The sequence below is a fragment of the Coffea arabica genome, chromosome 8c (genome assembly GCF_036785885.1).
Source record: "Coffea arabica cultivar ET-39 chromosome 8c, Coffea Arabica ET-39 HiFi, whole genome shotgun sequence".
Classification (NCBI taxonomy): domain Eukaryota; kingdom Viridiplantae; phylum Streptophyta; class Magnoliopsida; order Gentianales; family Rubiaceae; genus Coffea; species Coffea arabica.
Genome location: NC_092325.1, coordinates 20,798,247 through 20,810,478, shown reverse-complemented (window position 1 = coordinate 20,810,478; position 12,232 = coordinate 20,798,247). Strand labels below are relative to the sequence as shown.

Here is a 12,232-nt window from a genome sequence, read left to right as displayed (position 1 = left end):
AACAAACATACAAAGAGACTACAAGAAAAAGGGAAAAAAAAAAAAGAATTCGAAATCAATAAAAATTTAAAATTTAGTACCCCAATTTTTAATATATACTCCACATCAATTAAACTCTTTCCTAAAAAACATAAGATCATAATGTCTATAAACGAATCTTGTAAACAAACTATTATTTCTCACATTTGTAGTGCAATTTGTTCCATGAAATTACTTAGCTCTAAAAATATTATTTTGTAGTATGTCTATAAAAATGAAAAAATATAAAATATATTTGTAGCACATGTCAGGTATTCGCGGGTTCTTAACACCGTGGCCTTAACTCACCTTGCATATAAGCCGGCATCTGACTCTTTTTTGATCTGATAAAATAATGCAGATCAGGTACTCTATTTTTCAAATTGAATCAGATCGAATATCTGGGATTTTTGGGTCAGCAGGTATTTTTGCCCACCTCTACAAGCTACAGCACATAATGACAGCAGCATTTGCACAATTTGGTGCAAAAAGGCGAGTCATGTCAAGGGAATCATCTACATCAAGCAGCAGTTGTTAATGTAGAAATGAAGGAATAAGAGTTTATGGTACCATGAATCACCAGGAAAAATGCATAAAGGTAAAATATGAGCAAAGCAAGATACCGTACATTGTGCATCTCATCGGCAATTTGTTGAACTAAGGATACAAGAAAAACATGATACAACTGGTGTTGCATCAAAGAAAACAGAAATGCATGCATGACTGCTCCTACTGTAGTTAGAGATCATTCTTACAAATGCTCTTCCCTGAAGAATTTTCCTTGGCTTCAGAATTGTTGGGTATGTTCGGCAAACCATGGTAATCCTGATTGAGGACACTGCTTTGAATCAGAAATAGGAACAATTGGTCCAAGGAAAATGCGCCACAAGTCCAGTAAAATTGTAACAAGCATTGCAGCCCCCAAGGCATCAATGGCCACTCTGGGTAGGTCCCACGGATCGCCAGGTTTTTCATCAACCCTGCACACCATGATGTCTTCCCATTAGAAGAACCGAGACAAGTATCATAGAAGCAACAAGCAATTAAATTCCCGAATTCTGGCACTATATTCCAAACTTCTTAATTAGTTCTAACAACAAAACCACAAACTATTTTGGTTAAGTTCTGTTCATGTATAATATCTTATCTTTTTTCACTCTCTTCCAAGTTTTCCAATATCATATTCACACATGACACATAATTGAACACAAAACACTTGCACATAAATTTCATGAGGCAAGCTACTATCAAGGAAACAGGCCAGCTGGAATCAAGTCAAAATTGTCCACAAAGTATATGTACAAGTTACTGGAAAAAGGCCACACAAGTTACTGGAATCAAGTCAAAATTTCATGAATCTTGAGTCTGTTGGAGAATAAGTACATATCCCTATCACCAAGTTGTGCTAGAATATTATCAAATCCATGTCTTGCAAGACTACAGTCACGATCTGGTTGAAAGCTCCTGATCAAGGGTCAAAGATCCAAGAAAATGAATAGATGGATCTCATTTCCCACAGATAAGATCACTTATTTAAGCAATCATGTTTAAATGGTTTACACCATCAAGTCAAGACTTTGCACTATAACATTTTTCTCATCTGATAATTTCAGGTTTATCATGCTTGGCACAATGCAGCCATCATATAGAATTGAATTCAATCTAGTATTATTCATTCCAGTAGCATTAACAAGCTAATTCTTTTCCAACGTATCATTTCTTTTTTCCAGCATGTAACTCGTACAAACGCTTTACTCCAGTAAGTTTCTTTATTTTTTGACCCAATAACTATCTAAGAGCAAGCAACCAATCATATTCTCATTTCTTCCCAAAATTCAGGCTGTGCTTGGGCATACTCTCATCCTAATTGAGGCTGCATCAAAATTTTCATTTCAAAGGCACGAACTACTTAAATGGTAGCATTCCTATTCTCCTTTTATTAATGGTCATCCATTGATTTACAATCACCAGTACTTGCCTCTACTCTTCAACAGTAATGCTGTTTAGAAATAGTAGTACTTGCCTCTACACTTCAATAGTAATGCTGAGAAATGCTTAAACCCCAGTATCAAGCCCTAAGACTTAGGAAGCTAACCAAGACATCAAGATAAAAGTGATAAAATCCAATAAGTCACACAGTGACAATAAATAAAAGATAGAATCCATAATTTGCAGTCTTACCTCAGAAACATTGGGAAGCTGACAATGAAATAAATTGCATAAAACAAGCTGCCAACTTTGTACATGGATGCTCGGTCCACAAACGTATAATAGGGAAACTGCACTTTAGTAAATTAGATTATTAGGTAGCTTGTCTAGTTCACCTTAAGCAACATAGCTTAAATGCTTTAAGATGGCACGCATAACAGCACTGTGTGATTAATTAAGTTAAAATTTACAGAAATGTTCAGCACATACATTTGCAATAGCCACTGTCTCCAGGTATGCAATGACATAAGCAAGAGCCAGAATCCAGCCAGCCTTAAAAGCCCATTGAATTGTCTCAGGCAACTCAGCAATTGCATGTTGTAGTCTACGAAGAGTAATGTTTGAAACAACATGGTAAAACAAGAAGCAGACGTGAGCGAGAAGGAAAGTTGTATGAGGTACCTGCAAAAGAAAAAGACAGATAAAGATGTTAATCTGAACATGAAAAATAATACAAAAGAGCATAAGTCAAAATTTCTTAGCCATGACTTACATCATTCATCCTCCATGATGGAAAGGTATACGATGCGCCCAAAACTTTGAAGAAGTAGTGAGTCCAAAAGTAATTTCCAACATAACTGAAAATCATCATCCAGAGATTAGCCTGTCATAAAAAGGAACCTTACAGTTAAAGCCACCATCATATATAAAGAACAATATCAGCAATGCCATGTATAGCTTAGCAAATATAAAGCTTCACATATTGTTCGAGTGGCATTATCATTATTTTATAAGATAGGACCCAAAACTAAATTAAACATCATTTAAGAAAGACATCCAATTCGTTCAAGTTTCAAATTGTCAGCAATTTACAAAAATGTATCTTCTTCCTATATCATTCTTCAGGTAGTCATTTAAGAACCTTTGTTTTCATTTAATAGTTTTCTTTCATTTTTCAATTCATCACATCAAAGCTCATATGGCCAAACTAAATTAAACATCATTTAAGAAAGACATCCAATTCGGTTCAAGTTTCAAATTGTCAGCAAATTACAAAAATGTATCTTCTTCCTATTTCATTCATCAAGTAGTCATTTAAGAACCTTTGTTTTCATTTAATAGTTTTCTTTCATTTTTCAATTCATCACATCAAAGCTCTTATGGCCAGATGTTGAGATTACTCTAAAGGATATATTTAATAGTTTTCTCATCAAAACAAGCTAATCCAGCAGTGCAGCTTTGAAGATTCATTTTGAAGCACTTGTTTACAGATTTTTTATTTTGATTTTCATACTCACATGCATGGAGAACATGATTAAGAGACATCCCTACCACAACCACATGTAAAACAGTATACAAACCACATCTAAAATTATATACAAAATGAAGTAGTTATGTCAACAAAATGGTGATATGACTACTCCAGTGAGATTAGCATTCACACTTCATCCAAAAGAACACTTGCCTTTACCCAATAGCGATTGCTCCAAGAAACATTTCTATCAGCCTGCAAAATATTCAACAGAATGTAAAGATGGGCTTTCTTACAAATATAAGACCTTGAATAATTAAGGTAATATTTATTTGAGGAAGTTTACCATCTAGGCTATACATTATCAGTTTATCACGTGATCTAGATAAAATGAGTAGCATAGACGAAGAAGAGTATGACCCCAGAGCACAAAGTTCTTTATTTATGACTGAAGATTGGCTACTACTCCATCCATTCCAAATCTTTCGTCACTTTTCAAGGAATCACACTTTTGGTCAATAGTGGAATATATTTCCTTGGTTTTTTTTCCTGTCATTCTCTCATGTGCTCTTGCATGGTGGAATGTCCATAGATATAGGCGGCCAAACTTTTTTGTAGTCTTTAAGTTTCAATCACAAATCGATGTGATTGCACTTTTCAAAGCAATTGGTGCAAGCCATGTTTGGTTTCCGAAGACCCTTTCCAAACAAGTTAGGTTTTTATACTGCAACCATTTCAGGAAAATGAACAGAAACCCCATGATATGACACTCTAATGCAAGTGGCATTGTATTCTATTGTCTGACAATTGCACATTACTTGAACGACTTTAAGCCAAAACCATATGGTGGAGAAAAGGATACGTGCTCACCTTTCCAACAAATAGAAGTGGTACTACAAAAGTAGGAACTGCCGAAACAAGACCAATAAGCAGATACTCCCATTCTGTGAATGTCTGCCATTAAAGGTTCACATTAAGTGGCATCAAAACAACAGAAATCAAAATCATCAAAAGTTATAAGGATCGTTAGCATGAAAGCTAGTTATCTTTCAAATATAATAGTTGTCTGCCATGAAAGCTAGAAGGTATTCAATGGAGGAGAAGATTTCCAACCATGCAGGAAGAAATTGTTCAATGAGAAGCTTCAACTCATTGATTTGAATATAAAAGTGAACTCTAGTATGAAGATTATATACAGGATACATCAACTTAAAGACGATAGTGCCAAAACGTAAAATAAAACTCCATCCTCCAGAGGCTCTTGATTCATACAGAACCGAAAATTCTATAACTTTTAAAAGAATGTTACACAAATTTGAAAGTCATGTCTCAAGTAATAAAAGACTTGTTCTGCTAACCTATACTGTCACCATGGGCTCTAAAAACTCATATATTTCCACCCAGCTAAACTCATCTAAATATTTCCCACCAAACTCTTTGAGATTGAAAAGGCTACTGTAAAAGGCAAATTAATAAGCAAAGGGCCATTGTCTTAAACATCAGCAGGAATAATTGCTTCAGTTTAACATGAAATCTAAGAAAGACCAGTGACCAGAATAGCATTTTTCACTTGCCATGTGGATTCCAAGAGCAGAAATTTGGGAAAACTCTGAAACAAAAAGAATTTGATTCAGTCAGATCTCCGAATTTTTCATAAATAACTGTCAATTCTAAAGTTGGCACAGCACACACTCTAGAATTGGATAAATGAGGATGAAATCCTGTTCTAATAGTGCATTGCAACTCAAAAGAGGGTAGGAAAAGTAAAATGGGAAGAAAGGAGCAAAAGGGAAAAGTTTCATTCCATCTACTTTTACAGACCCAATTTCAGTACAGAAAGAGTTCCATATTCCCAGTATCAAAGAAACTGAGGACTTCAATGGTAAGATATGAAAATAAGCAACGTCCCTCCAAAATTTCAGCATATGCATTCCTTTTTCTAAAAACAGGAATCTAATCCAAGCAAAGAATATGGTGCAGATTTACCGTTTCTCTTATCTTTTTGCTTCTTGTTTAACATTTCAATCACACCAAGTTTTGGCTGTTAAGACCTTGCTAGGCGAGAAAGGGTTGAAAAACATATCCTGCATCTTTTTTTGCTTACTATGACAAACACTCCTATTTTCATCTGCCACAAGGCCAATTACTTTGAACATCATTTAAGTCCCTCGGAACATATTTCGTATAGCACTTAATCTGGGATAACAGCTCTCTGATCAACCTAAAGCCATTGAAATCTTTAAGACTATACCTTAAAGCCTACAAACTATGCAAACCAGGCTAATTCGTACATAAACCAGGCAATTCATAATATATGGAGCAATTACCTCATATAACTTGTAAGGAACAACAATGCCAAGGCAAAGCGTCAACCAGAAAGGTGTATATAGAATAAAGAATATTTCGCCCCATCGCTTACTTGGATTTTGAGCTAACCACATCATACAATATCTATTAAACTATATTTTCGCCTTCAAAATCCACCTGCAAATGTTCAACAGTTCTATGGTTCAAAATTAAAATAAAATAAAACAAAAAACAAACTTTTTCATGAAGTCATGATTTAAACAAAATGACATTCTAGACAAAAAATCGCAAACTAAAACTTTTACAAACAGGTCAAACATGGATTTCGACAACAAAAATGCAAACTTTGGGTGGGGGAGCTAGCTATTAGCAATTTAACTTGAATGGGCAGCACATGGACTAAACTCAAGAACCCATTAACAAGAATCAAATAGGATGAAACCCACTAATTCAAGTGAACTCACCTGCCCAAAAATCGACAATCTTCTCCAGAAAATCAAGAAATTTAATCCCAAGATTGTACCCATTTAAAGAAAAGACAAGCCCAAGCACTTGAAACAAAAAGTTCATAGATAGAGAAAGAGAGAAGAGCAGTAAAGTACCTCAAAGGACTTTTGCAAGTACTGATCTGTTCAAAAAATGACTGAAGAGTGTACTCAGACTCTGTGACGTGATGCCTACTTTGATTTGGTTGTACTCGTGGTCAGCAGCGGGGAAGAAGACAAACTTGACAGTGTTAAATTGGCCATAACGTCCCTGAACTTCGGGATACTTGTCTATTTGGCAATTTAAATTTTTAAAGTTCTTCTTGTAGGCCCTTAACTTCTTCTAATTCTTTGACTGTGAGGTTTCATGGAAGATTTTTAGCCATAGAGTTGGGATTGGATGGTATAATGGTGTATCTAATATTTGTGGACATGATATGTAGAATTTTACACCTCTTAAGCATATTTTATCAGTTATTTGTTCATACAAATATTCTCCTGTATCAAATTCTAGTCGAACAATAGTTGTGAATAATCGTAAATGCAGAAAATAAAAATCTAAAGTTGTAGAAAACTCACACCTTCAATTACTCATTGTGTTTGATACTGGAAATTCACTTGGGGAGTTGTTCGTTTTATTTTATCTTTAAATTGGCAACTCCTTTTAATTTTTTTCATCAACCTAGGTATAAATTGCAATGGAAAGTCTAAGAAATTAATAAATATTAAATACTTGTAAAGAATACGTGTTCGATGTACTAAAACTTGTCTTACTTTTATCTATTCACTTTGTAGACAAAAAAAGTAAGTAATATAACTGATTTTATGAATTACCTTTTTCTTTATCTAATCCATGTTGATTAGCTATTCATTCATTTCTTTTTCTTTTTTTTTTCATTCTTCTCAAATTTTAAAGACAATTTTTAAAATTTTCATTTCTTTTTATAATATTTATTTTTGTCTATTAGCCTTAGTTTGTTGGTAAATAAATCTCTAGAAAAATAATAAATAAATATTACACTAAATGAGAATATTGTATGCGTGAGGACTTAAAAATTCACCTATATTTTCCTTATAATTTCCTTTTATTTTGAATAAATTAATTCATAATTCCTTTACTACTACTTTACTCCTTCAATGGTTGTAATAAATAATAGAATCGAAAGTTTTACTTTTACTTGTATAGTTAGAGTACACTAGGATTTTTGTGCATTTTAGTAGTGTAATCAGTTGGTGAGGTGGGTGTACTAAATTTGGTAGATAAGAGCAAGTATTAAGTAAGAAGAAGTGTGTAATTGGAAGTGCTAAAAATAAGTTAGTGAATCATAAGTTAAAATAAAAGTACAAGAGAGTTAAGAAAGTAGGCTTAAACCGATGTGTGCCGTTTGTTATCGGTTGAGTACACCACTTGACCATTACTTTCTTACCCTAATCTCCTTGTTTTTATTTCATTTAATCCTCCCTAATATAACCCTAAGGTCAGCTGAAATTTTTGACTAAAAACAAGAGGAAAGAAACAAAAACAAGAGGAAATTGGTGGCTTGACAAGTGTTGGCCATCCAAGCAAGTTTGATCAAGAAACTTTCCTATCTTCTTATCTTTCTTTTGGACCAAAATTCCTTCACTTTTTTCTTCATCTTGGCCGAGCTCTAGGAGAGGAAAAAGAGAGAAAACTCTTCAAGTTTTTCCTTGCTTTCTAACTTGATTTTGTGGGAAAATCAACCTCAATCCTTAAACTAATCCATAGAATTTTGCAACAAGGAGCTAAGGAAGCTTGTGGTGGAGTTGTTTGAAGAGGAAAGCCTTTGTTTTCACTTTGTTCAAGGGGTTGAAGGTATAAGATGAACAACTTCCTTTTTCTTTCTTATTCTTGCAAGTTATGGTGAAGATGACTTGAAACTTGGAATTTTAGAAATCATAATCTAGTTTTGGTGAAGATTGGTGAAAAATCAGCCTAGGGTTTATGATTTTCAGCTTTGATTTATGTTGTTTATCCATGATATGTTGGTATTGAGTTTGGTTATAGACTTGTGAGATGATTGGTAGCTTTATTATGACTTTTTAGCTTCTAACTAGGAATTTTCAGCTTTATTAGAGATTTCCCAGCTTTGATATTGTGAGGATATATGCTAGAAATGAGCTTCAATTAGATGGTTTTATGGCTTAACTTAAGAGCTGTTTTATCTTATTACTTGTGTGTTGATTTGGGGCTGATTTGAGTGTCGCGCCCCATTTTTAAATGAAAAATGAAGTGTTTAAAAAAATGAATTTTGATTAATTTTTGATTGAAAAAATGAGTTTTCTGATTTTTAGGAAATAAAGAAAATGGGCCTAAATGGGACTTAAAAAGTGCGACAATTTTGACCCAAAAATAAAAGTTTAAAAAGGGTTTTTAATAAAAAAAAAAAGGAGTCGCCACTTGGTATTGAGTTAAGGTGTACCAAGTCACCTAAAATGAATTTAAATAAATAAAAAGTAAAGAAAACCCTTTTTAAATGACTCCATGTCTGCAAAATCAAGAGAAAAGGGGTCGGGAGTCACATTTGAAGAAAGGGAAGGCAAGCCAAGGCATCTTTTCAATCTAGCTAAGGCTAGTTGCGTGATTTAGTGAAAAATATTTTTATCTTAACTTAAGAATTTATCACATTTGGATGTCACTATATGAATGCAAAACTTAAACCTAGGAGGATGTCGGGGGGTCGGAATATCTCTTCAAAACTTACTTGGTGCAAATCACATTAATTGTAATACCTTAGAGTGAATCTTTGAAGAGAGCACGAATATACAAAAATATGAGACTCGAAGGAAAAAAGAGAAAATAATAATGATACAAATATACATGGCCTAAAGGAATGTATCATAACGGGTGCAAGGAACTAATATTCGTGACTTTAATTTTCCCTTTTATAGAAGGAATATGAGCGTGCTAAGGCTAGAAAAGCCATACTAGTCCATATTCCATATTCAAAGGGTTCTCTCCAAATCTAGGCAAGCAAAATGATCTAACATAGTTCTAACTTTCCTTAAATAAAATGCAAGTTTAATGCCATGTCTCACACACGGGGATAATGAATATACATATAGGGGAATTATGGGATAAGGGATATACATATAGTGGGAATATGGGATAAGGGATACATATATAGAGGGAACATGGAATAAGGGATATATATACATATAAGGGAAATGTTACACGAAATGAAAAAATCCTGAAAAGTAGAAAACATGCATGAAAATGTAGTGATTGTCACACAAACATGATTTAGCGCGTGGATGGTCCCTAAGGGTCTAGCGTTGGACTAGCCCATGTCTATAAGTTCTCGCTAACGTTGACCTAGTGAGAAATGAAAAAGGAAGCCATAACTAGCGTTGAACTAGTGTGGAATCGAAAAAAAGTACCACAACTAGCATTGGATTAGTGCGGTGACATCATGCATTAATTATAACAAAACTATTCATATTAACATAATAAAAGCAAGTAAACACATGATATCACATAAAACACATAACACATAAGCATGATATCTAGATGCAAGACCCTAAGAAAACGAGTAACACGTAACACACAAGCATGCAAAACACACAAAGCAAATAAAAGCAAACAGGAACCTAACTATTACATTAGGGGGCCCTAACTACAATCTAAAAGGGGAAAGAATGAAATAATAACCTAACTATTACAATTTGGCATTTAAATGCCTCTCAAATAACTAAAAAGTAATTTAAAATACAAAATTAAAACAAATAAAAGTGACTAAACAAATAAATGAAATAAATTAAAAAACATTCGAAGAGCATGCAATATACACATAAGATCACACAGGAGCACATAGGGTCAAATGAAATCACAATAAAGGAGTAGAGTGTACCTCCCTTGAATTGGTTGTCTAATGAAATGCAATTTCCTTATTTACCCTCCAAAACAATAAAATGGTCAAGGTATCGTTTTAATTCGTAAATAATCACAAGAAATGGAAATAAATACAAAATTGAGTCAATCAAAGCATTCAAATGAAAGTAAACAACCCATATTCAACAAATTAAAACAAACAAGGACCCAATTGAAAGAATCAAAGAAGTTTGAGGAGTCAAATCATCATTATTACAAATATTAAGGGACAAAATTAACATAAAATAAAGTTAAGGATTGAAGATGGAACCTACCAAAACTAAATGCTAAAGTTCACAAAATATAAATGAAAACCCATTTACTATAGTTAAACAACAAAATTACCCAAAATGTCACTAAAAATCCAAATCAAAACTATAAATCTATCAAAAACTATTAGACCTCCAAATTTCATCCTAAAAATCACCAATAATCTGTCCAAAAATCACATTAAGGCATATCAAAGAAAAATATCATTTAAAAGGGGTAAAAATGATTAAATTTTCCAATTTTCGGGGCATAGTAGAATAAGGGAAACTGGAGGGGTTAAAATGAAATTGTTGAAAGTTTTTTCATGCATCTTCGAAGAAGCTTTTCTTCTTTCTGCCGATTTCTGGGTTTCTGTAAATTTGGAAGCTGATCATGCCCACAAACACTACCAAAACAATTCCCAAATTTCGGATCTAACCACATGAGGCTAAGCAATCTCAATATTAACACAAGATTTCTATTTCCAAGCGCAAGCACAAGATCATGCATCACGAACCAAAGAGAGCACGATATTCTGAAAGCTTACTTGCAAACAAATTGGAGCAAAGAGAGAAAAGTGAATGAAGGTTACCTCTGAGACTTATGTAAGTCGGAACAGCAGTGTAGATTTCCAAGAAATGTGCCAACTTCATCCAAGAACAAAAAACAGGTTGCTATAGTCGTGCTAAGAGTTGTGCAACAAGGAAGTTTGAGCTCGAGTTCAAGGCATTTAGAGATGTTTTCTTGGGACGATGTTAAGACAATTTTTTCCTATACCCCCGTGGATGTAGCATAAAAAATAATGTCCTCGAAAGGAGGTCAGAATTTGTCGAAATAGGGTGACGAACTGGGTTGGTTCGTCAACCCTGGCTCACTTTTCTGCAGAAAAATTTCTGCAACTTTTCTCCTTTTCTTTCTCTCTGGTTCCTTTCTTTCTTTTGCCGTTTTTTCTTTATTCAGCCCCCTTCTTGTCCTCAGACTCTCCCCCAGGTTTTCAGTAGCTTCTCCCCTTTCTTCTTCCTCTCCTCTTTCTTCTTTTTCTTCCCTTCTCTCTTGCCCGAAAACCCCTCTTCCTCTCTTGTTTCCTTCTTTTTGGTTCAGCCGAAACCCTCTTTTTTCTCCCCTCTTGCTTGTAACTCCCCTCCTTGTTCTTTTCGTTCTTTTTCCTTCTTCCCGCAACCCCCTCTCGGTTTCTCTTCTCAGTTTTTCCTCCCTTTCTCTCTGCCCGAAACCTCTCTTCTAGTTTTTTCTTTTTTTTTTCAGCCTTTTTCCATAGCTTTCTCCTTGTTTCTTTCTTTTTTTCCCAGTTTTTTTCTTTCCAGATTTCCTCTTTTTGGTTTCCTCCACCCCAAAGCTCTTTCTTCCTTTGGTTTCTTGCCCGTAAACTTTTCCCAGATTTTCCTTGCTTAGTTCCAGATTTCTCCTCGCTCTTCTTGGTTTCCTTTCCCTCTATTGGTTCCTCAGCCACCACCCCCTCCTAATCTCCTTTCTTTTTTTTCCTCCGTTCCTTTTTCTTTTTTTCCAAACCCTCTCTCGGTTTTCCTCTTGTTTCTCTTGCTCTTTTGCCTTGTTTTTTTTTCTTTTGTCTGCCCATAACCTCTCCTTTGCTTTTTCCCTTTGTTTTTTGTTTCCCAAATTTTCCTAAGCTTACAAGTGTCTTGCCACGTACCCCTCTCCTTGCATGTGGTATCAACAAATGGGGACACTTGTCCTATTTGCATGCCCTAACACTTGCCCAATACTCCCCTAATACACTTATCTAATGCTCCTTTAGCACACTTGTCCAACATGCAAACCCCCATTTATCTTCTTATTTTTATTTATTTATTATATTTTTATTTTTCAAAAATCAATTTAGGTCAACAAAGAAAAAGCTAATTCATA

At 34.3% G+C, this 12,232-nt stretch overlaps 1 protein-coding gene across 6 annotated transcripts; it reads right to left on the bottom strand.

The window, feature by feature from the left end:
* Positions 1 to 578: 578 nt before the first annotated feature.
* Positions 579 to 11,927, bottom strand: LOC113732526 (cycloeucalenol cycloisomerase-like). 6 transcript variants are annotated; one of them, XM_072063756.1, is made up of 8 exons: positions 6,328 to 11,927; positions 5,746 to 5,902; positions 4,289 to 4,372; positions 3,632 to 3,673; positions 2,720 to 2,830; positions 2,437 to 2,628; positions 2,200 to 2,297; positions 579 to 998 (listed from the first exon to the last, which is right to left on the bottom strand). In XM_072063756.1, exons 2-8 carry the CDS (start codon positions 5,860 to 5,862, stop codon positions 806 to 808), a joined length of 837 nt encoding a protein of 278 aa, XP_071919857.1. In that variant the 5' UTR covers positions 5,863 to 5,902; positions 6,328 to 11,927; the 3' UTR covers positions 579 to 805. The 6 variants fall into 6 exon arrangements, with proteins under 6 accessions (XP_071919857.1, XP_071919858.1, XP_071919859.1 ...); XM_072063757.1 differs by having other exon boundaries at positions 6,190 to 6,328; XM_072063761.1 differs by having other exon boundaries at positions 782 to 1,014; positions 2,200 to 2,302.
* Positions 11,928 to 12,232: the final 305 nt, after the last annotated feature.

What these genes read in the sequence shown, in the direction of transcription:
- LOC113732526 (XM_072063756.1), bottom strand. Translation starts at nt 5,862, where the DNA reads ATGATGTGGTTAGCTCAAAATCCAAGTAAGCGATGGGGCGAAATATTC. An exon ending in CACTTCTATTTGTTGGAAAG is followed by an intron (nt 3,674 to 4,288) that starts GTGAGCACGTAT and finishes AATATTTTGCAG; the next exon opens with GCTGATAGAAATGTTTCTTG. An exon ending in GCAATCGCTATTGGGTAAAG is followed by an intron (nt 2,831 to 3,631) that starts GCAAGTGTTCTT and finishes TTTTTATGACAG; the next exon opens with GCTAATCTCTGGATGATGAT.